Source organism: Ursus americanus, chromosome 11 (assembly GCF_024610735.1).
Source record: "Ursus americanus isolate L20-20 chromosome 11, mUrsAme1.1.p, whole genome shotgun sequence".
NCBI lineage: Eukaryota > Metazoa > Chordata > Mammalia > Carnivora > Ursidae > Ursus > Ursus americanus.
In genome coordinates, this window is record NC_142137.1 from 43,895,534 (window position 1) to 43,921,004 (window position 25,471).

Here is a 25,471-nt window from a genome sequence, read left to right on the forward strand (position 1 = left end):
ATCAGCCGCATGAGAGCAGAGATCTTGTCTTTTTATTTTCCGTTGTGTTTCCAGTGCCTAGAAAGATAATTAGGACTTAGTAGATACTTGACAAATACTTATTGAACAAATGAATGAAATAATTAAAGACTGAAGTTACCTAAGCATTTTAAGCCTCAGTTTGTCTCATGAGAAGCCTTCCTCATAGGATATTGTAAAGATTAAGTAAAATACTGTGCTGAGCACGGTGCTTGATATACAGTGGGCACTCCGTAAATATGACTGGTTATTGCTTTTGTTATTGTTGGGTTAGCATTATATACATTTATGTCAACATGTGATCAGATGTTATTTACATTTGTCTTTTGCATAATAACAGTGTAGAGTAGTATGTAGTTAAATAAAATACAGATTGTATTGTAGCTTACAACATACCTGTGATAAGTTTTATAGGCCATTATCAGAATCACTTAGTTTTCAAACTCTTCCCTCCTTCTCCTAGGAGAAGGATCTGATTTCCTTGGTGGAGAGTAGACATGTATTGTTTAAAATTTTTCCCTGGGTGATTATCAACATTCCCATGATCACCTAGAGAAAGGAAGAGACATGTAAGACACTAATATAATTTATCTAAGATCCAAAAATTTCCAGATTTAAGGAGGCTTCCTAAAACCAGAGGGGCAAGAAGAGCAGTTAGTTGGAGGCCTGAGATTCAGAGGTAGCCCAGTTGTTCCAGAGTCTGCAAAGCTGTGGCATAGGCAGAGGATGATACTGACTTAACATTGATTTAACAATTAGTGACCTAGATTTCCTTTGCTTGGATAACAGAAATGATCCCCATAGGGGACCTGAGAGACCAACCAGGGGTCCAGAGGGCACCGATAGAAAGGAAGTGAGCTGAATGGGTCATGATCCAAGTTGGTATCTGGGCTCCTTTCATATCAGCAACAGGAGTAACTACAGATTGATATATGTGTTGCCTAGGATATCAGGTGTCCATCTGAACCTGGAGCCAGGAACACGGGGGAGCCTCCTTCCTTTGAAGGGACAGCTGTTATAAGGGAAATGACACGGCCAGTGAGGACCCTGAGTCTGGAGGATCACTTTGGGAAGCAGATCTGCTCCATCAGTCTCTCTGTCCATCAGTCTCTCTCTGACCCACCTCTGTCACCAAGCCTCCTATGAGGTCTTAAGCATTTCTCTCTTGGGGCTGATTGTTCTTACAGATATGCGCAGGCTCTGCCCTTGGACAAGACAGAGGGGATCCTTCCGTGATCACTGCTCAGTTCCAAAGATTTCATCAGATTGCATCTGAACATCTAGTGCAAAGACACATTTTCTATCAGAATATACTTACATTATGTCTTAGAGATAAAGTATTTCATCCTATATGTTTAATCATGCATATACCCATATGTAAATATGTATAACATTCAATTAAATTTTGGAATTTTATATTCTATAGCTTGTCATTTTAATTAGAGGTATGTTCTAATGAGAATGTTCTTTTCTTTTTCTTTTACTATTTTAGCGCTGCCAACTGTCCCTATTCAGAAATCAATTTGAATAAAGACCGAGTTTTCCCAGACCGCCTAAGTGGTGAGATGCCCCCGGCTAGTCCAGCCTTTCCAAGAAACAAAAGGGCTGACACAAATGAAATCTCTTCATCTCCTGAAATCAGGTAATTCAAGTGATAATATTAGTGTTGTTTAGAAGTGCTCTGGTTGAAAGAGGTTTTCTGTCTCAGATGTTTTATGTTCTCTGGTTATCTTTTCTCGGACAGTATTAAAAATGCATTTGATTTAATGTAAAATGATAATGGAGATCAGTAGTGGACTTAAAGCAATTAGGCAGAGGATTTATAAAAGCATATCTAAACCAGATAGGCTTTCTTCTTACTTGTTCATCTTTTAGTTGAACTTTTTTGGTGTTAGCAGTTTAGAAATGCCAGTCATTCTACTTCATGCCAGTTCATATTTCCGAATGAACTGATCAGTATCTATCTAGAACCATCCTTTATGAGAAAGGTGTCAGATTTTTGTGAAGAATATACATTACTTCTTTTTCATGCTCATGCCAAGCACTTGTTATGTGTTATTTTTTTTTAATTATTAAGATGTTAATTGCACTACATTTGACCCTTGAATGACATGGGGGTTAGGGGCAATGACTCCCCACACAGTGAAAATCCAAGTATAACTTTTAAGTCTCCCAAAAACTTAATATAGCCTAATGTTTACTGAAAGCCTTGCTGATAACATAAACAGTTGGTTAACACATATTTTGAAAGTTACAGACATTGTATATGGTATTCTTACAATGAAGCAAGCTAGAGAAAAGAAAATGGAGTATTAAAATCATAAAGAAGAAAAAATACATTTACAGTCGTATGTATACATTTATTTAAAAAAATCCATGCATAAGTGGACCTGCTTAGTTCAAACCTATGTTGTTCAAGGGTCAATAATAGAATAAGCTCATTTAGTTTTGATTTCACTCGTGGAGTTGAGTTGGAAAGTTAAGCTCAGTGAATTATTAAGTAAAGAACTAGATTTTGTTTGATCTTTAAATAAAAGGTCTGTGCCCTTACATTAACTGAGGATACTACTAAAAAAAAAAGAGCAGATTAGTGGAAAGATATTCCTTTGTGTTTAGATTTTGGGAGTTTCTTTTATGGAGTATTTAATTAATTAATTTAAGATTTATTTATTCATTAGAGAGAAAGGCTCACGCATGTGTGTGAGCGGGGGAAGGGCAGAGGAGGAGAGAGTCACTAGCAGACTCCCCACTGAGTGCGGAGTCCACCTCAGGGGGATCCCATAACCCTGAGATCGAGACCCAAGCCAAAATCAAGAGTTGGATGCTCAACCGACTGAGCACCCCAGGTGCCCCTTTTAGGAGTATTTTGAAACCTAAGGCAACATAGTTTTTTATTTAAATGGTTTATAACTTCTCTTCTTATGGATGAGCCAGGTGGACATTTGAATGAATAAATTTGATTGTAAATTCATAGCAATGCTATTGGAGTCATGGCGTTTCAGGCCTCAGTATCCTTATACAAAAGTAATTTTATCCTATGGATGGGCGAGCTGTAAGTTCCGTAATTATTCACCACAGGAAGATGGTTTCTTTTTTTTTTTTTACCCTTAAAACTATGACTAATGTAGCATAAACTCATTTTACCCAACCCAGCACTCCGAAATGAGGTCCTACCATGTGAGGAAATTTATTTTGAGACAAATAAAATAGTAATTCATACAGTAATAATTACAGAGTTCATTGACTCTGACTCACAAGGTGGTAAGACTACCTAGCATTTAGATTTCAGAAGCCAAGATACTGTTTAAAATATCAACAGAACACTCCAAAAATCCGGCAGGTCTATCTCACACATTTATACTCACTGTCTGGGCTCCGGGCCAGATTCCTAGGGCCAGAGTCTCCTCACAACACAGTCTCTGTGGGATGATTTTCTAGGGTCGTCTTTACCTCAGAATTTATGTAAAAAAAAACTGTATTGGATTTGACCATTCCAGTCACCTGTCTTCTCTGAGGTATGGTCATGGTTCTTCATGTAATCAGCCGGGATTTAGGGGACCAACGTCAGACATTTTTAGTTTTCTGTATAACCTATCACACATGTTTCCTATCTAAATAGTTTTCTGTGTCATAGATTTTTAGCCCATACTGTCTTTTGCGTCAGTGAATTCTGACCTGCCATTACTTTGTGTGAGTGAATCTTTGTATTAAGGTTAATTTCGAGTGATCTGCTTTCATTTGGTAAATGAATGTGCCATTATTCATGGTTTTAGAGACTTCGTTTAGATTTCTTCCTGTCTTCATCTTTCCAGATTTACTGTTTTTATTTTATTTATTTTTTTCGTAACTAAAAGTAACCTGAAAGATTTGATTAGTTACATACAAAGGAAACACAAGAGAGATGATCGAAATGACCCCTCGATTTTTAAGGTGAACATTTTTTACCAAGATTTTTGTTCTCACAGTATTTTTTTATGCATAAGTATTTTTAAGAGATGATGGCAGACACTTTGATGTTCCAAACCTAAACGCTTCATTAGGCATACTTGAAAAAACAATGTGTTTCAAAATAACACAGATCAATTTACTCTTTAAAAATTTTAATTTTTTCTTTAAAATTTTTGAACATTGACTTCAGATTACTTTTTTCGCTTACAGTCCGTCACTAGTTCTCCCAGCAATCCCAGTGGCGCTGGGTATTTTAGATACAAATGATCATGAGGTGGCAACATAGTAAATGCTAACAAGTAAAAGAAGGGTTGTTAATGAAAATGTGTACCTTAGGGCTTGAGGATGGTTGATACGAGGTAGAATTAACAGGGTAGAAGGTGGCTGGCTTCGCTGCTGTAAGTGAATCTGTATGAACATACTCAATATTTTCTTCATTTCATAAGTAAATATAAAAGTTTTGGATTGTTGATTTCTTTAACCTGGACTTAAGAATCAAATCATGAGCTGTGCAGAGCGCTGAGAGCAGTGACTAATAATAAGCCCTCAGTAAATGTTAGTTTCTATTAATGGGGCAAGAGGAATAGGTTACTTATTTGTTGCCCAACATTCTTTATTTCTGGCGAAGCAAAGGAAAGGCTGGCCCATTTCCTTGATATTCCTAAATTAAACTTTGAATACTGCATTCAAGACAGTTCTCACAATACTGGATTATGTTCTTTCTTCTTTTCCCATATTCATTGCATATATGGAAGGAATTTTTCATTCAGGTTTTAACACATTTTCTTTGCATCCTTTGTAATAATTTACTAAATTTGGTAACCAGACTCTACTGGTTTTTTTGGTTGTTTTTTTGTTTGTTTCTTTTTCTTTTTCTTTTTTTTGTTTTTGTAATGCACTTCGGCACAGCAAGAGACCATTTGCACCCCCAGAAGTGGACCCTGAGACAGATTCCCTCGCAGGTGGTTTACTTGGGGGCCAGGAAGACCTCAGTAGGGGAGTGGGGAAGTGAGCCGGGAAGGGCAGACCTCCGGTGAGAGCCTTGTTGTCATGCTGCTTCCCATGGTAGCCCGCAGGAGCACAGTCCCGCTGCGACCACTCTGGGAGTCAGTGTAAAACACACATCTCAGAGTTTGTCCTCCGTAGGGGGGAGGGAGCTGCACTGTTTAAACACCGGTTACCTGCAGTCACAGAGCGAGGAAGCTCACAGCTGTTCCCCAGCCCATCGGCCCTGCGGCACAGCCAGCCAGCAGCAGAGCCGGGGTTACTCCTTCAGGAAAGCGGAGCAGGAGAGACGGTGCAAGCTGGCTGGAAGGGGAGTGCTATCCCGGGAACATGGGCTGGGCACTGACCGTGGCTGCTATGCCTTCCCTCACTCCCCCCCACCACCCGTTTCAAATGCCAGAGGGTCACCAGAATGAGGACCATGCTGGCTTTGCTTTTGATCTGGAAGCTGACAGAACCAGGCCAGATAAAGTAACAATGCCAGGAATGTGTCTGTCCTTTTCATACCATAACCATTATTTTAAGGGCTGGTTCACAGGCCACCTGCTTGGGCTGGGCCTGGGGACAACTAATGTTCCACAGCAGTAGCTCCTAAACTTTGCATCAGATTTCTGGGGACCTTCTTAGAATTCAGATTTGGGGGCCCAGGCCAGCCCACCAGAATCTTCCAGGCTAGAGCCTAAGAGTGTGCATTTAAAAAATTGGTTTGGGAGTAGATCTCCCTGCTTGACACTTGCAGTGACTTTCCATTACTCCTGAGCATGGCAAGGTCCTATGTTCTCTAGCCTCTGCCCAGCCCTGCCAGGCTCATTTTTATTAAACTGAATGCCTCAACCACCGTGGTCTTCAGACATCCTTTTCAGTCTGCCTAGAGCCTCTATGCCTGCCGTCTCCTAGCTGCTCTCTCATTTTGCAGGCTTCAAGTTCACTGTCATTTCCTCGGGGAAGCTTTATCTGATCTGCTAGAGTATAGTTCAGGTTCCTTATCACGTGGCTTCACAGCACACATCCCGATGCTGCTGATGGTTTCCTGTATGTCCTTCTGAGTCTGTGTACTTTGCTTGACAGTAAGCTCCGTAAGGGCTGGGGCCACATCTTTTCTCATTCTCTGAGATACCCCAGCCCTGAGCACGCTACCTGGCATCCAGTAAGGATTCGAGGTGACCTTGAAGCATCCACCAGCCTTCAGAGGGGACAGATCAGTTATATAATCTAAGAGGCAAAAGCTGTATAAACTTTTTGTACTGGTAAAACACCTACATTCTCAACGTTGTAAGATCTCCACACTGGATGTCTGTTAAATGATCAGATGAATCCCCCAAATACATACTGGCACTCTTTATAAATTTGGCATTTTTCCAAAAACGTTGTTGCTTTCATTCCTGCCCCACACAGAAAATGATACCGCAGAAATGACAACATTTATATGGCACAAAGGGAGTGAGTAGGGCCACCTCTTCTGACCAGATGGGGGCACGTGTACCCAGGGATTCAGGGTATCCTAGCTGGTAAGCTCGGCCCCACATTAAGGTGGCTTCCCCTTGAGTCCTTTTGTAGGTATGTTCAATATTTAGATCTGTTTTCCTATAGCAATATGTCAAACGAATGGTTGGGTTATGAGTGAATTCCCAGTGTGTATTTACATAGAAATGTGAGTCTGCAGTCCTTTTCCAGTTAGCCATTGATTCATCAGACGTGTAAGGAGGGTCTGCGTTGTGTTGTCACTGCCTAGGGTTTTCAGTGAGACGTTTTCCTCACTTGGGGGGGCCGCAGCTCATCTCTGCCCTCCCCCCACTCCTAGCCGCGAGATGGTGAGGCAGGGGCTCTCCCAGTGCATGGCGGACTTTTTCTGGGGACTGGTAACCTTAAGTCTCTGCATGTCTGCAGCTCTCTGTAACTGAATAAAACCTGGGTTGCAGACTTTGTTTTGCATCAGAATCATGAGATGTTTGTTAAAATGCAGCCTTCACAGCACCGTCTCCAGAGATACTGATGGGGAGGTGTATCCCAGCTCATTTTTAACAACGCCCCCGGGAGATGGACACAAGTGATCTATATACTAGGCTTTGAGAATTATTATTCAATATAAAGACCCTTCTCTGGGGTCATAATTCACAGTGTGTGACCAGTTGGAGAACATTGGCATCTATCCCACATAGGCTCCTTCTCGTGAAATCTATCCTACAGCTGCTTGTAATTGTGTTTCTAAATTAGGTGCTATCTCTATTAAAAACCACGGAATGCTTTAAGCTCCCATGTTGTTTAAGGCTGCTTAGACATAACCACAGAAACACAGTAAAGCATGTTTTCAATACCTGCTAAATGCTTGTGTTACCTTGCAAGGCAAATGTCCATTGCTAATTTAAATCCAATGAAAAATTTTAGTCTGTTCAGATCATTATAGGCCATTAAAATGGCTTCTCAAGTTGTCGGACCAGTGTTTCTACTCAGAATTACAGAGAGCCGTTGTAGGAATTGCAACTATTAATCTGATTTATATTTCTAGGCTGAATCCGATTTGCCAGTCACACCAGGCGCTAGTCTATACACTTGAGGAAGGCTCTATTAAACAGATGGGAAAACAGGCTCACATAAATATGAAACTATAAGCATATAAAAATCTCTTTACTTTGCAGAACTGCAAGATCAAATAGAATAACGTTAATGTAGAGCCGAAAGTTCTAGAAGATTGCAAATGCTAATTAAGAATCTTTAGGAACTTTTTTGGGCTTTTTGAGACTTTCGTCCTTTCAATGACTCGGCATTACCTGCCCGTGTAAAGCCAGTTTCCCCTTTCTGTCCACGGGCTGCCAGATATGGATCAGGAGCTGTGGAAGTTTAAAAATATTCCAGCTCTTGGGAATCGGAGTCACATCTCTGCGGTTTGTGTGCGCCAGAGAGAAGCTCAGCTTTAGTTAAAACACTCACAGTTTTTTCGCCAACCACTGTGACACCAAGGCAGCAAAAGTGTAAGGAAGAGGTGACTGTAATTGTTGCACGCCTGTGACGTTGTCGGGACAATATTGTAACAGGGTCTTATTCTATCCCCTCAGCACTAATTCCTGACTCAGATGACTCTCATATCTAGTGGAAAAGCAGTGACATCTGTTTACTTTCTTTGACAACATGAAAGTAATGCAGTCTTGCTCTTCTTTATTCCCCAGTGCTCACCTCGCTGGTTAGGGCTTTACATTTTATAATAGGGTGGATCAATTGATTGCTGAATTAGTTTTTCTGGAGGGTTTTTCCTGGGCATTTGATAATATCCACTGTTTTGACCCATTATATTACTTTTCTTCATTAACATATGTTCCTTATGCTAAATGATAATTTAATAGGCTTATTAATCAAAATGTATTTTTAGCCATTCAATAAATAGTAAACCATGTTTACTTCTCTTAGGCCATGTTTATGAAAACACTATTAAAACCACTGCTAGGGGCGCCTGGGTGGCTCAGTCAGTTAAGCATCCGACTCTTGATTTCGGCTCAGGTCGTCATGTCCAGGTTGAGGTCTCAGGGTCCCGAGATTGTGCCCCATGTGGGGCTCCGTACTCAGCGGGGAGTCTACCTCTCTCCCTCCCTTGGCCTCTGCCCCCACACTCTGCCCCCCACTTGCTCTTGCTCAGAGCGCTCTCTCTCTCTCCTCCTCTCCCCTCCTCTCCCCTCCTCTCTCTATAAAATAAATCAATAAATCTTTAAAGACTCTTCATATGTTAACCATAGACCTAAAAGTTTTAATCCCACTGGTTTTATTTGCCATCTTTCTGAGTCCTTCTGAAGATGGTGACCTCCTTGTACTGAGGCTGTGTGAGCACCCTCTCCTCTCCATTTGTAGGAGGCATTTGGAGACAGTTCAAGTACTCTTTTATAATTCCTCTAAAGTATAAACCCTGAAATTCTCTTTCTCGGATTTTTTCCTGTGAGTGACCTCAGCCCAGAAATTTAGAAAGAAAAAAAAATTGCTGGGAGCGTGCAAAAAAGATCTCCTTTTTCCTGTTCAAAACAGTAATCCCTACATTTTTTTAGGGCCCTCGCTACATTCATTGTGTCGCCTCTTGTTACCAAGGAATACAGGTACTTTCCAGCTCTAACAAAACCCCTGTGAGACTAGAGTAAGCTCTGCTGGAGAGAGAGGGTGGGGTTATTTCAAGCTAGGAACCAAACCAAACTCATGCTGCATTTTGAGAGATGGCTGAAATCCCTGAATTGAGGCAAAATAATTGTTTCACTTTTTTTTTTTCAATATCGTTTTTAACGTACTGGGGACTGATGAAGCATAATTGTCTAGGGATTGTATTTGAATGAAAAACAAACCTGAAGAAATACAGCTATTTGCATTCAAATGCATCCTATTACTATGTATTTACCCTTCTGATGTTTGGTTTGCTAATTATTACTACAAAGCGTATTTAGTGTAAGATAGTAAGACATCTAAAGTGTGAGCCCTAATTACAGAGAAAAAGAGGATGCTGACTCATAAAGACTACATTTTTGCACTTGAGTGGATTCCACTGTCTTAATTAAAAGCCTACAAGAGCATTCTTGAGTAAGGTTTTAGCTATGATTACATTTCAATTCAAGCTAAAGAAATGTTGAAATAAATTGGTTCTTGAAAATTCTAAAATCTCAAGAGAAATCGCTGTATTCCAGGTACTTTTCTAAGTGTTTTTACCTCCGTCAGCTCACGTAATCTTCACAGTGTGTAGGGTAGGAGCTATTGTTATAGCCCCTTCCCAAAATGTAGAACATCTCTTGGTTACAGGTTACACAGCTAGCCCATGGCAGACCCCGAGGACAGCCCAGGCCGTCTGGCTGCAGTCTGGCTCGTAACTTTTACTCTAAAAGCTGTTTTAAAACTTGAAGAAAACAGGTGACAGTGGATGATTTTATCCCCAAGTAGAAGGAATTCTTAAATAGTAGAGGCTGCCATTTGTCATACTCCTGCTTCTCCGTCTGGCGGTGTGCAGCATTTTCTCTTCGTTGTTTTATTGAGTCCTCGAAATGCCTGTGAGGAAAAGGATTTATTATCCTCGTTCTCCAGATGATGCAGCTGGGAAGTAGGGAGGTGAAGCAACTTGCTGAAGATCATGTAGACCTAAGTAGCGGGCCTGATATTGGAACGAGGTCTGTTCACTTCCGGAGGCCATGCATGTAAGCACTCCACGTTCTGATTCAAGCCCCCTGCCCGATCAGCTTGTACCTCCTTCCCAAATGAAATTGTTGGTAATGGAAAGTGTTGATCAAGAGGAGAAAATAGAGGGGTTTTTATGTAGAGCAAAATTGTACTATTAAAATACAACATCAAAATAGGTTTGGTTGTCTTTTTTTAAAGCAGTTCTGTCAAGAAGCCTATCTGGTACTGCGTTCCAGGGTGTATTGTTAAGTTATCACAGAGTTGGGGCATTCGGATATAAATGTGTTTTGTCTATAATTGGAAGACCTGTGCAGCTAGAATAACTTTGCGCTCAGGAACTTGAAATCCTAGATTAAAGATTTCATTTTTGCACAGAGAAAGAGACCCATCATGGCACCTCTTGAGTCAGAATTAGCAATGAAAGTCCTCACCTTGTAGGAGAGAGAAATACTGGTTGCCCAATTGAGAAACCAATTTTTTTTAAAGACTTTATTTAACTGAGAGGGAGAGAGAGCACAAGCAGGGGAGAGGGAGAAGCAGGATCCCTGCTGAGCAAGGAGCCCGATGCGGGACTCGATTCCAGGACACCAGGATCATGACCTGAGCTGAAGGCAGACGCTTAACCAACTGAGCCACCCAGGCGCCCCAAGAAACCAATTTTCATTTTAAATAAAATACAAAACAGATAAGAATGAGTCAGATGCTTCATGCCTAACCTTGTCACTCACTAGAAGACGGGTGTACTGTATTCTGGAGAAATGCAAGGGTAAAAACCAAGTAATAACTGAATCTGATTATGGATTTTGGAGCCAGTAGGCCTGGTGCTTTACTTGTCCTACAGATTTGGCATTAACCTCTTTAAGTTTCGGTGGCTATAAGAGTAGAACCTTCTTCCAGCAATTGTTATGAAATATTGGACATACAAAGGTCTCAGCCAGCCTTCGGTGCATATTATGTTATTGTTTCTTATTTGGTGCATATTATGAGCTGCTCCCACACTTCTGGATGTGCTTAATTAGGATTCTGCTCACTTTGGTGGGTCTGTTGATCCGTCTATTTTCTAATGCTTGTTCTAATACTGCTCAGATGACCCCATTGCCCCATCCCTCCAACTTTCTAGCTAAATGAAATATCATTTAGAGACCCCCCCAGGGGCTTAGTCACTTTTAATTTTAAGGAATTGACAGAATCAGTATATTAGTTGGAAATAAAACATTCAGTAAACATTTCTTCTAGAGTCCTTTACTTGAACTGTGTTTGGTAAAGATAAATATTCATGTTTATATATTCCCAACTTTATGTGGGTTCGGTGTAATGAAATATCATGAGTTACAATAGGGAAAATGGAAACTGAACATGCTTCTATAATGAAGCTATATAAATAATATAAGAACAGATTTTTGCTTCTCTGGGGATAGATGACAGCAGATTCAGGCCTGAAGAAACTTTGGGTCAGAGGTCTTATTTTCCTTTTCTGTCTCCATTCTTTCCCAGAAAATGGTCCTTTTCTTACATTTCATGAAATAAATCGTTGGCATTGTATTTGGGCATAAGAATACAATAGAACTTTGCTTATACTTAAGTCTTATATCTTTATTTGAATAAAACTTACTTTTTTATTTTATTTATTTTTTTTAAGATTTTATTTATTTGACAGAGAGAGAGAGCACAAGCAGGGGGAGCGGCAGGCAGAGGGAGAGGGAGAAGCAGTCTCCCCTGCAGAGCAGGGAGCCCGATGTGGGGCTCAGTCCCAGGACTCTGGGATCATGACCTGCGCCAAAGGCAGATGCTTAACAATTGAGCCACCCAGGTGCCCCAGTAAAACTTACCTTAAAGGAATGCTGTGCTTTATTAAAACCACAAAAATGTAAAACTTACCAGTGGACAATTCTGATCACAAAAACTGAAATATTTGAAAAATTCTGAGACTTAATTTTAGCCTTTGATCTCAGTTTGTCGGGTTTTTTTTTTTTTTTCCTTTTAACCATTCATTAAAGCTTTTAGGAAATCTGTGATAACTAATTGGGAATTTATTTTTTTGATTCTGAAAAATGCCAGTTTTAAGTTATATCTGTAATTTGTGATTTTTTTTCTAATAAATACTAAGTCATCCACAAAGAGCTTTTTTCAGTGGTCAGAATACTTATTGGGATAAATTTGTGGACTCAAAAAATAATATTTCTAATTTAATATTAAACAAGTTCAGAAGATCCCAGAAGCTGGTTTTAGCATAGGAAGCTGATTTTAGCATGTTGTAATTACCAAGTACAGCTTTACCACAGTTTTTGCAGAGAAGACAGTTTTCAATTAATGTCATTTCAGTTAATGTCCCTCTAATTATCAGCGATTTTATTTTTTTTCCCTATACTTCCATCTCTCCACATTTTATGGAATAAGAGCCTCCATAGTCATTTAATTGATTACTCTTGGAAGAAGACGTGTTTTTGTTTTGTATTAACAATGATTCGTCCCCGTTCTCAAATAAGCAGGTTTTCTTCAGAATTTGTGATAAGTTGTTTTTAGTTTGAACTTCCTAGCCAGGGAACACAGATCTCAATAAAATTGCACATGTGTCCATGGAAATGATCTTTCTAAGGAGTAGTGAAGATGTATTTATGGCATACTTACTGTGTTTGCTTTGTTGTGTTAAATTACATCATTCAGATGGAGAATAAGCCAGTGCCTTTATAATTAAGACTATACAACTTCTTTATATTTTGTTGGGATATTTGGTTTCAAATGTGTTTGCTTTTTTCTTCACACTTAACAGAAGTATGATCTGGATCTTTTAGAAACTCAGGATATATTTATAAAGATAACACATAAGGAACAATAAGGCATCGTAAATGCAGAGTGTTAGAAGCATTAAGGTGTATGAGCCAGGGATCATAGCCTCAATAGTCCCAGGAAATTGGAGAGTGGGATGTATTTCTGAACTCCGGGAATGGAAAAATTAGGTTGAAAAATTTTAAATACTTGAAATTTAGCTTTAGGAAATACAATTAGTCCGTGGTGTGGTTCCCTTTAACGCCATTTTTGTCCCTGACTTAAGGGTAAAGCTCTGAATTAAGATCTTAATGATTCCATTCCATTTTAGAGGATTTCAGCATGCTTAGATTATCACTGGGTCATTCCTGGTCAAAAAGAGTTGGAATCAGTTCAGCCTACACATTTGACCTGATTAAGCCAGGAAAAGCTTCCTAGAATTGAGTTTGATTCTCCTGGGCCAATCTCAGGCTGAAGCCCAAATCCCAGAGCTGAGTGTAGTATATATGCTACTTGACTAAATGGTCTGGACTTTCAAAATATTTTCTTTCCTTCAATTGTAGTTTTACTGTACAGTGCCAAGTAAAATTCTTCATGAATACATGTCCCAGTTTGAAGTTGAGTTACTCCGTAGCTGCATTTGCCAGAATAGTTCATCTTAATACCATTCTTAGCTTTAAAAATCTCCTTTCTGAACTGTAAATGAAAATTGTTAACGAAGAAAATGGATGTTTATAGATGTTATTAGTAGGAGTTGCTTCTTAGTAGAACTGAAAATCCTAACATTTTAGTGGTACCATGTGTTTTTATTTTGTTTTGTTTTCTGGTTTTTTAATGTTTCAAGTTTCTATTTAAATTATAGGTAGTTAACATACAGTGTAATATTAGTTTCAGGAATAGAAGTCAGTGCTTTCTCACTTCCCTGTAACAGTTGCTGAGATGCAGTGTTGAACCACCCTTTAAAGTGCATCTGTTACCAAATACTGAAACACCCTGTTTTTCTCAGAGACCAGCATGCTGATGATGTTAAAGAGGACTTTGAAGAGAGAACAGAAAGTGAAATGAGGACGTCGCATGAAGCCAGAGGTAGCCATAATAATCCTATCTTATTGATGGATATTACTATTAATACTCAACAATCAGAACTTGACTAGAATCTAGCAGCCACTTCTGTATTAAAGATAAACTTCATTTAGTTGGTTTATTCTGTTATCACAGGCTATAAAAGTTTATTGTTCAGGATAAATATATAGTTGACCTTGAGCGACATGGATTTGAACTGTGTGGGTCCACTCATACACAAATTTTTTTTTCGATAAATACAGTCCTATAAATATATTTTCTCTTCTTTATGATTTTCTTAATAGCATTTTCTTTTCTCTAGCTCACTTTATTATAAGAATACAGTATTTGATACATATAACATACAAAATAAGTGTCAATCAACTGGTTAGGTTATTGCTAAGGCTTCTGGTCAACAATAGGCTCTTAGTAGTTACATTTGGGGGAAATCAAAAGCTATACAGATTTTCAAAAAAAAAGTTCTATACAGATTTTCCACTGTACAGAGGTTGGTGCCCTTCACCTCTCCATTATTCAAGGGTCAACTGTATGCAGTATGTAATTCATAATGGTATGGATTCATCTGTGACCTATATTTACAGGCTCTTTCACATATCTGTGCGATATTATATATAAAGTTTAGGCAACATTCTGTTTGGTTCTTGTGATATATTTTCTTTGGTATTATTGATGTCATTTGCTTCATATGTTTAAAACTCACCTCAGAATGTGTATTGAAATCCAAATGGAATTAATATGGCCTTAGTTTAATACCACAGAATGAAAAGAAAGTCATTTGAACAAATGTTTTAAGTTGTACTGGAGAAAGTAATTTGTCTTCCGTCTTTGCTAAAAACACATCACAATGCTTAACTAAGTAATGAAGTCGTAATGACTGTTGGTCATTGTATAGATTGTATTTATAACTTACACATAATTATTATTTTTTATGAGAAAATGTTAGCCCGATTGTGATTTTAATGATTGTCCCTGGAGATGTTGCTTTTTCATGTGTATTTTTTGCTTTAGATTGTTATATGAGATTTGAGAATGGCACCTAATGACTGTTTGCCAGCAGTGATCTGTTCCGTAAGGGCTGCTTTGATTTCCATATCTGATTTTTAGAAAGCACTAATTTGTGATTATTTTGAAGGTTATATTCTCTGCTGTCTTCAGCATGTTCTGTTGTGCTTAATACAACACCACATACAAACCCTACAGGCTGTGTGATTTTGGACGTGTCACTGAGCGCGTCCACGCTTCTGGTTCCTTATCTACCCAGAAGCTTAATGGTGGTAACTCCCTCCCAGGGTTGCCATGGTGATTAAGTGCCTCTGTGACTTGCTTCAAACAGTGCCTGGCACATAGTAAGTGCTATGCAAGCATTTGATTATTGTAAATGTTCCTGGCCATTTAGAAAGGAAGAAAAACATTTATTTTATGAGGGTTTTGTCATCAAGGTATATTGGACTCTTAGACCAAAGTCTCGGTCTTTCTTGAATGATGGTTAGGATCACAGCCTTCATTCCTAGCAGCGCAGCTCTGGGCTTCAGTTTCCTCCTGCATAAGATGAATGTAGTAATAGCAGCCATGGCACTGGCTTCTCATGAGGACGAAATGCATCAGTGGCTGAAGTATTAGCTGGTGGTAGTAGTAGAGTAGTAGTATTGTGGAAGAAGTGTTCACTGCATGGAATTGTCTCATCATTGAAAATTCAGATAGATGCAGAATAGACTCTTGTAGACTCTGAACTTTTTGAGGGAGTAATATACTTCGGTAAACTTTTCCGTCTCTTCCTAACTTGGTGATCGATTTAACTCTTTATTGGACTTGCTGAGCTGATTTTGATCATTTTTTTCTGGAAATGATCTGAAAAATTATGATTCTCTTAAGAGAGAATTTGGCTTGATTAACATAGGATATGCATGGTGGTCTCTCTTTGTCTTTTTAAACTTTGTATATTTTAGTCCTGTTTTTCTCAATTTGACTTGCCTGAGTTTTTCTTTTTTATTCTCTCCAGAAACATTAGTAGGATTCATATACAACTCTTAATTATCATCCCCACCTACAAAGCCTGTGGTTCGATGTGGTTATATTAGTAACTGTCTTATGTTTTATTAGTGAAAGGAAGAGAGCCTCATAAAATAAGTTGCTTTGAGAATTTTTGCACATATGTTCCTAAGTGAGATTTGACTATTAATATCTCACCCATTTGTAGCCTCTTAAAATGAATTTGATAACTTTCATTCATTATCGAAGTTTGGGAACATTTTATATAAAACTTCCATAAAACATTTTATATGTAGGAAATCATGCTATGATTGCCAGCTGGTCTTTAAATCCAGGAAACTTCTTTCAGTTATAATTTTAGTTATCACTTGTGCTCTATTCTCTCTGTTGACTGGTAATACCTATAATTCTTGAGTTGGAGCCAAGGGATTATATTTATATTCAAAATATTTAACAGTTGGTTTGGCATCCAACCTTGCACAAGACAGTTACAATTAATACTGGTCTAAGTACTGGAGGAGAGTTTTGGGTGCTCTCTGCTATACCAAGAGTTACCCTTAATTGCTGGGTCTTAGAAGTCCAGTTAAGGGCCTGGCTGTCTTGGGTGGTGGAGGGAGCAGGATAGGGGAGGGGGACATTGTACCAACCAATATGGAAGTATTTTAGGTTTTTTTTGTTTTTTTAGGTTTTTTGTTTTGTTTTGGTTTTTGGTTTTTTTTGTTGTTGTCGGGGGTTTTTTTTGAGAGAAAGGGCAAGCATGCCGTGGGGGTGGGGAGCAGAGGGAGAGGGAAAGTGAATCTCTAAGCAGTCTTTACACCCAGCACAGAGCCCAATGTGGGCTCGATCTCAGGATCCTGAGATCATGACCTGAGCCAAAATCAAGAGTCGGATGCTTAACCAACTGAGCCACCCAAGTACCCCAGTATTTTAGTATTTTAACAACTTCTATATATTTTCGATGTTCTAGGCATATTTCTCAAGTTGAAATATCTTATTTAGCTTCTTGATCTGTCAAGTCTACTACTTACTGCCTTTAACATGCATTTTAACAGCAGTGGTTTTTATTTGCCTTCAGTTTCCTACATTGGCTCATTCTCTTTCATAGCCTGTTTTTTTGTTTTGTAGAGGTCCTATCCCCTTGTCCCTCACTAAAATCATGAAACTCTTCTGTCAATAAATCAGTGCTCCTCTTCTGATGTTTTGTAGAACTTTTTGTCAGAGGCCCCATGGAAATTGTTTTTCTATTTTAACATTTTCGAGTCCAGAGAATTTTTCCCAGGTCTTTTGTGAAGAACACTTACCCCTCAACGCTCCCATTTGGGTGCTGGAAGAATTTCTCTTGGCAAACCTGCGCCTGGGGGTCAGGTAGATACACTCCACTCTGGGTCCACGTTCTTGAGCCTGGTAAATGTTCGCCAGGGATCATTCCCAATTCTCTCCCTCCCGTGGTAGAAGGAGCCCTTCCCAAATCTAGCTGGCTGGGGGGTGGTGCAAAGGGCAGGAGAGAGAGCCCTTTGCGATTTGTGTATTATTTAGGATAGAGGAGACTGAAAAGAAACCACCCCAAGTTTCTTTAAAATGCCAATAGGATTTAAGACTCAGCAGGCCCATGAGAAGTATTTTGTTTGGAGTCATGGAGCAAATTGATATTTAAAAAAAAAAAAACAACTTCCTCTTGAAAAACCCTCTCTGCCTCCCCCATTTCTTTAGTTAATTCAGGTTAATTCCATGAAATATGTGTAATTATGAGCCCCCCTTTTTTTAGGATTCTCACCATGTAACTGAATCTGACCTTTGGGGGAGTTTAACTGAATATAATTTATCACTTTTTCTCCTTTCTTCTTCTTCCTTTAAAAAAAAATTCTATCTTTTTTACCTGAAAAAAACAGCTCATTCCTGTCATTGTCGGAAAGCCCATTAATAAAAGATTCTATAAACTGGCCTTCAAGTTTAAACTGTTGTATTCCTCGGAAAGGTACAGGACTTCTTTCTTTCCTGCAAGCCTTCTTTCTCATGGGTGGCTGATAAGCCAAAAGAATGGAATTCTATTTTGTAATGTGCTAGATTCTCACCTGAAAAGTCAGGCTTGCTTTTTGCCTCCATAGTAATTGGCTGGGTTTTTTTTTTTGTTTTTTGGTTTTTTTGGTTGTTAACCTTGAAATGATCTTCAGGTAACTTTCAGCCTGAGTTAAGTATCATGGAGCTAATTTTATCTCCATTCCTTGATGCTGTGATCCATTTATCTTACCTAATCACTCTTACTGTTCATCTTTTTTATATTTAGTCACCAGTTGGTAATTCCGTTAAAATTTTTTCTCTTTTGCTTGACAGATGTACTCCTCTGCTTCTGGCCTTGTTCTTTCCACATTAGCAGCATATCTTACAGACTCGTGCACTATTAGCCTGAAAGCGTATTGACTCCTTTTCATTTTTGCCTTTTGCATCCAGTACGCTCTCAGTGATATGCCTTTCTTTCAAAATAGAAATAATTCCTCTCATTTGCTGAGTCTTTACTGTATGTCAGACAGTGGGATAAGCATTTTAAAAATAGCATGTGATCCTCCCAACAGTCTTGTTACCTTGATTGCACCAGGATTATAGAGCTAGTCAGTGGCAGAGCAGGAGTTTGAATCCATGTTTATCAGACTCTTAAACTCACGCTCTTGACCGTGATCCTTTCCTCTGTATTAGGAGGCAAAAGATCCAGGGTCACTGTCTGACGCTGCCCCTCTCTCATAGTGCGGCTTTGGGCATGTCAGGCTGTTTCCTCACCTCAGGGATAGTCCCCTTCTAGCACTTTTTTGAAACTAAAATGAATCAAGGCAGTTGGAGGTTTTGGTCTCGCTTCTGCCTCTGGCTTAAGGGGCTAGGAATGAGTCAGGGAAGAGGTCAGTGGTAACTTGTGCTGTTGGCTTGTTGAGTTAGCATTTCCAGACTTGGAAATGGGAACACCACTCAGAGTGGAATCCGAGTCTGAAAGTAGCAGAGCAGGAGTACTTCTCCTCTTCTCTAGGACTTGCCCTGCTTGGTCAGCCTGCCATACAGTGGTTCCACTGGATCTTAATGAAATGGTCCTATAGGAAGCAGGGTCTCACGCTCTGTGGTGGGGAGGACATCTCTTTCTACTAGGAGATTTCATGGTTGGTTTAGATGTTCCCTATACTGAACATTTATTGTCTTGATTCTGTGTGAAACATTGGAGGATATTTCTTTCAGGATAACTTTTATCAGAAACGACTTCTTACAAGGGTTAATCTTCCACTTCACTTTTTCCTACCTTAAGTCAAATCAGGAATTTTAATACCTGTGCTCTCAACCAGAATTGACAGACATGGTGGGCAAATCTGTAGTTGCAGGTTTCTGTGTTGGATAACTACATGATTATTTATTGCACTTCGTTTCAAGAAAATCTGCGAGAACATGCTGTAGTGACATACCTCCCGCAGTTTCTGATACAGTGTCAGTGCTGAGTAATTGCTGAGTAAGTGATTTCCATACGGTAAACCATAATCATAAATAGGAAGCAGGTCTCTATGTCCCATTCTCCAGGTATCAACCTAAGAAAAAATATTCCTCGCTTGGTAATTGTCTAGCAGATGCAATAGCAATAAAACCATACATAGTTCCACCAAGTTATTTCTCTTAGCACTCTTGCCACCTAGCATTTTCTTGCTTCTGATATTAAGGAAGCCCAGAAATACACATTCCTGATAGTCATAAAACAGTAAAAACCAGTTAGACAATTTCGAGACAAAGTATAAAGTTACCTAATCATACTTTTGCAAGCATTGGTAAGAACTAGGCTTGGAAATCTTCCCCGGACAGTTCTGTGCCCGATGATACAGAATTAAGTAGCAGTGAAGAACTGTGAACGCACAAAACCAGAAGCCAAAGGGGGGAGGAGAAAAGGACTTTGGTTAATTTTCATTTCAGGGAACTTCAAAACATACAGAAAACTCCTATAAAAGTGTTATTTTTCATGCAGATAGTTTGAGAGGAGGGCAGTAAGAAATATGACCCTAGTAAAATGACGGTGGCAGAAATGTCTTCCAGAACAAAGGCTTTGTTTTATGAAGTACATTGTGCACATTCAAATCTCCTTTTCCTCCCTCTTGGCACTGAGCCAGCAACTTGAGCCAACGTCTTTGGCATTTATTTTAGTCTGATCACATGTGAAAAATAAAAACCTGGAGTCACATTTCTGTGCAAGGACTCACATACACATTCATCCAACCGAAGTTGTTTTCTCTGTTTTTTTGGGTGGGGAGCGTAGCTAACGCTATTATTTTCTGAAGAGATGGGGTGTTCTGTGGCTGGGAAACTCTACTTTTGCCCCATTCATCAGAAAACACCATTGCACCGCAGGACATCAGTCAGCGTGAAAGAATCAGCAAAAGCAAGGAGAGTCTGAAGTGAAAGATGTGAAGTTCGCATTAGTTTTAGAATGACGTATGCATTTAGGTCTGTTTATACTTGAAAGACATGCAGAAGCCACCAGAAATATGGGAGCTTTAGGGGTTTCAGTCATTTCTTTAGAATGGCTCAGTTGTTTTGCTAGAGAATAATGCTGTAACAACATTAGAAATAAGCTAAGACAGCTTTAGCAGGAAATAGACTGGAACCATGGTGAAGGAGGGAACAGTGGCAAGTGTTAATAGAATAGAAACAGTTGTGTCATACACGTACCACTTCGGAAAAGACTGACACTTAGGTGGCAAGCAGTCAGAGGATAAGCCATAAGATAGGCTCTATGGTTTCACTCTCCTGTGGGACTGGGAATCTTACCATTTCCTACTAGCCTGCCTCATGAGAGATTTTACAAATACTGTATTTCAAAGAATTGCTAAACTCTTGGTAGTGTCTGAAATTCAGTGTTTTTAAGTTACCCTGTATTTATGCCAAACAAAAATATCTTGAACTCTGTGGGAAATTTAAAAAGAATAAAAGAATAAAAACAAACTGGCACAGGCTTATATATTTGGCTCCTAACAGATATTTGGTAAAACAGGATAGGGCTTTAAAACTTATATATAACCAGCTATATGAGATTCATTGAACGAAGTGGGGCAAGAGGTGCCATGATGGATTTTTTAAAAAATATTTGAAGAATTGAAATGTTTCCTGTGGAACAGAGAGGTTTTTCTGTATGAGCTCACTCAGGTGGAACCAGGACCCCAGGGCGTGTTAGCGCCAATAGGACAGATTCCCCCCCTCCCCCAATAGTTACTTCTAAGTTACTTGCTAATGTTCAGAGCATTTCAAAATTCTAAGATTAGGCTAGTTTAAGAGAAAAGTTCTTAAAGGACCACAGTAGAACAATAGGAAATAAATTTTTAAGAAACTGTGCTGCTTGTAATAGCAACAGAAAACTTCAGATACAGAGGAATAACTTTAACGAAAGATATGCCAGACCTCTACATGAAAATGACAAAGGATCAAAGAGAAATAGTAAAGAAGTCCCAGCGATATGCCTTGTTCTTGGATTGAGGGACAGGATATTGTGAAGTTGTCATTTCTCAGAACCAAATTGGTCTATGTTCAGCAGTAATCTCCATCTAAATCCTAGCATTTTTTTTACAAGCCAATCCTAAATTTTATATGGAAATGCAAAGAGATAAGGATAGCCAAGGCCATCTTGAAGAACTAGATCACAGACATCAGGACACTTAGAAAGTGATGGTAATTAAAACCTTGTAGGTTGGTGTAAAGAGACCGATGGAACAGAATAGAGAATCTGGAAACACACATTTACATTTATGTTAACGCCGGCGCTGCATGCATACAGTGGGGAAAGGGTGGTCTTTTCAATAAATCATGTTTGGGGAATTAGAAATCCATGCGGGAAAAAACATTAGGAATGTCAAGCCTTATCTCACCCCATACAAAAATAAAGTTCAGATAGATTGTGAAGTAAAATGTAAAGTACTTAGCGGAAAACAGAGGAGACTAACTTTAGGACCTTGAAGTAAGCAAGGATTTCTTCAATAGACCTACAAGACTGTATTAAGAGAGTAAAAAGGAAGACAAGAGTGGGAGATGTTAGTAAGACGTATTTCCAGCAAAGGATTCCTATCCAGAGTATATATAGATAACTTCTACAAATCAGTAAGAAAAAGGCAAGATGACCCAATGCGAAAAATGAGCATTAAACCTAAGTATTTCACAAAGAGCTTCTCCATTTGGCCAATAACTTGGAAAAAGATTGTCAACCTCACTAGTCATCAGACAAATGCAATTATAACCCCCATGTGATCCCACAGCAAATTCACCAAAATGATTAAAACGAAAAAGGTAGACAACACCACATGTTATTGAGGAGATAAAGGATTTGTAACAGTCTGACACTTTAGTGGCTGCATATCGTGCAACTCTTGGAGAACTGGCGGAATTGGCTCAAGTTGAATGTACACAAACACTGTAACCTCCAAGTTTCCCTGTTCAGTATATACATACACCAGAAACGCATACGTATGTTCAAGGAAAGACGTGTACAAGAATGCTCATAGCAGCACTGTCGGTAATAGCCAGAAATTAAAAATAACTCCACTGCCCATTAATTCCAAATTAATTGTGGAGTATTTATAACAATGACAAACCACACAGCAAAGAGCAGGTGAGCAAAACCACATGCGGCAGCAATGTGGGTGAGTCCCACAGACGTGCTGTTGGGAGAAAGAAGCCAAACACCAAGGTTTTCATCTAAATGTTGTTCAGAAGCAGGGTGAAGAACCTATGGTGTTGGAAATTGGGAAGGGGGTTACCCTTGCTGGATGGGGTGTGATTACAAGGGGACACAAGGCTCTGGGTGTGCTGCCATATTGTTTCTTGATCCTGGTGTTGGGTACATGGGTGTGTTCACTTTGTGAAAATTCTTCGAGCTGTTACTCTTACGATTCGTCTACGTTTCTGTAAATCTTACTCTTCAAAGAAAAAAACCTTAAAATATTCTTAGAGATACAAAATAGCTTAAAATTTTCTCAGAGATACAAAAGCCTAAACTAGGTAACTTTGGCAAAGATATGTGGTAGAATTGAAGTATCATTGTAACTGTGACCTGGTGTAGGGGTGGCAGAGAGTAAATGTTAGGGGAGGTGCCTTTCTTCGGATGGGCTTTGAGTAAATAGTTTCCAGAGAAGATTTATGTTCTAAAGGATCTTAAGGAGATAATTACTGGCAAACTTTAGGAGTCCCAGTGACATAAAATCATTTGCTAAAAAATGGTGATTTTAGGAGAGCAGCCGTAAATAGGCTTGGATTCAGAAAATCTGTCAGATAAATGGAATATTCTGTACCTTTAATTTTGATCTCCACCAATATAAGAGCGATCAAAGCATTTGCCTTTCTGCAGTTTTATTTTTATTGCAATAATTTCATATCCCTGTCAAAAAAAAATGAAGTTGGCTATTTCAAAAGTCAGAAATCAAAAGAATGCAGGGCTGAGATAAAAGGAAAGGGGCGTAATAACACAGGGTAACCACAGCGGCAGGACCTGAGCACACGACTTGGCTGTTACCTTTAGGACATCCACAGCTGAAAGGGAAACAAAACTCTTCCTTGAGGTGAGAGTCATTTTCCCTTCCAGTAAAGCTCAGAGGCAAATGTCTTCCATGAAACATTAAAGAGGCAGCGTTGCTAACATGACACATCTTCCATAGTGGCTAATGCAGTCAACATGTGAGTGGAATTTACATGTTGTTTCTTACAGTGACCTTCAGTAATGAAAAAGGAAAGTGTAATTATTCAGTGAATAGAACGTTGAAAGGAAGCAATGCTTTACCTAAGCTCCGCCCCCCCACCATTATTTGGGGGAGACACGTGGCATTTGGGGATTTTTTTTTTTTCTTTTTGCTGCTTTTCCAGAGTGTGATTTCCCATTTGTTTCAACCAACCAGGTGCCCGGGAAGAACCTAGCGTACAGCAGGGGCAGCGTCGATCGGCTGTCTTTCTGTCCTTTAAGTCCCCGATTCCATGTCTGCCCTTGCGCTGGGAGCAGCAGAGCAAGCTTCTGCCCACCGTAGCTGGAATCCCTGCCAGTAAAGTTTCCAAATGGAGCACAGATGAGGTATAGTTTATTTCCTTTGTCTACCAGGGACCAGATAAAGCAACACTTTCTTCAGGGGTGGATCCAATGAATGCGTGTGGGCTTCAGTCTTTTTTTTCTGAAAGAAAAGAAATTGTTCTGAGAAAAACAACTAAAACATATTGGTTAAATATTTTGAACCTGTTGCACTTCGATTCTAACTTCTTTTTTAAACCTGACTTTTTTTCTTATTTTTGACAGGTGTCCGAATTCATACAGAGCTTACCTGGGTGCGAAGAACACGGAAAAGTATTTAAAGATGAAGTAAGTATTCCACTAAATTGCAGTATGTTACTTAATGGGATCAAAGCACTGAAATGCAGTGAATGGTGAAATATTTTGAATCAGCCAAAGAGGGAAGAGATGGATTGTGTTGAAACTGACAGATTGGTATGCAGTTGTCTAAAGAGCAGTAATAGTCATTTGTATAAAAATGTCTTTGTGTGAGATTAGAAGCAGCAGCAATGTTTGTACCATTTTATGATGCTCCACAGCAGTAGCACGAGACTCATTATTTTAAAAGGGGGTGTGGGTGGTGCCGGGGTGGCTCCGTCGATTGAGTACCCAACTCTTGCTCTCAGCTCAGGTCTTGATCTGGGGGTCGTGGGTTCAGGCCCAGCATGAAGCCTAATGTTTAAACACACACACACACACTCGGAGAAAACTTAATAGCATGCATTTACGTAGTTTATAGCCCAGAGAGAAATAAGCAACATTTTATTTTTAATAATGTGAAATGAGTTCCCTTTATTTTATTTTCAAGCATCCTTTTAACAACACCAAGATTAAATTCATTTAATGTTATAATAAATATTCCCATTACTGCTAAATAACCCTTTAGATCTTATACCTGTCTCAGTAATGTTTATAATAACTGATATCCGTTACAGTCTGCAGTTGGGACATTATTATATTAGTTGTTTTCATCTGGCTGCCCAAAACTTCAATATAAGAGATGATTAATAATGTTGTGACCTATATTAAGCATGAGAACAAAAAAGAAATTGGCTTTAACTACACAGAAGTAATGCAATTAGAGTACAGCAGGAGACTTTCTCACTAGAGACCTTTAAGAATAAGCCCCTTGCCTGTCAGCTCCCCCAGGCAGGGCAGTCAATTATCAGTCTCAGTCTTGGCTATCGGAAGGTAGAAAGAAGACCAAGTGATCTCAGAAGGCTTTCTCCACATCTGCTGTCTACAGTTGTAAGTCTATATGCCGTGTTTGCCTCTGTGTTTAGCCTCAGCGGCTAAGAATAGCACCCTTTCAGTCAGGAGCCTCGCAGGCACATCAGGACAGCTAAGAATCCAAGCACTGGGCGTCAGTGTAGTTACACTAAGAGGTATCGTTACGCATTAGATGGATGCCTATTAAAACAGGCATCTGATTTTCAACATCCTTTTTTTCTGATTTATGTGTGATTGCAAGAATGTTGTTTCTTCTTTTTA

General features: G+C 39.2%; 1 protein-coding gene across 7 annotated transcripts in view; it reads left to right on the plus strand.

Moving 5' to 3' along the window:
* Nucleotides 1–25,471, plus strand: part of L3MBTL3 (L3MBTL histone methyl-lysine binding protein 3) — a 111,523-nt gene that overhangs the window by 83,280 nt on the left and 2,772 nt on the right. For all 7 annotated transcript variants that reach the window (XM_045805573.2, XM_045805568.2, XM_045805574.2 and 4 more), the window contains 4 exons: nucleotides 1,511–1,660; nucleotides 13,880–13,959; nucleotides 23,838–24,007; nucleotides 24,227–24,289. In XM_045805573.2, the coding sequence (XP_045661529.1) occupies nucleotides 1,511–1,660; nucleotides 13,880–13,959; nucleotides 23,838–24,007; nucleotides 24,227–24,289 (463 nt within the window). The remainder of the gene's footprint in view (nucleotides 1–1,510; nucleotides 1,661–13,879; nucleotides 13,960–23,837; nucleotides 24,008–24,226; nucleotides 24,290–25,471) is intronic.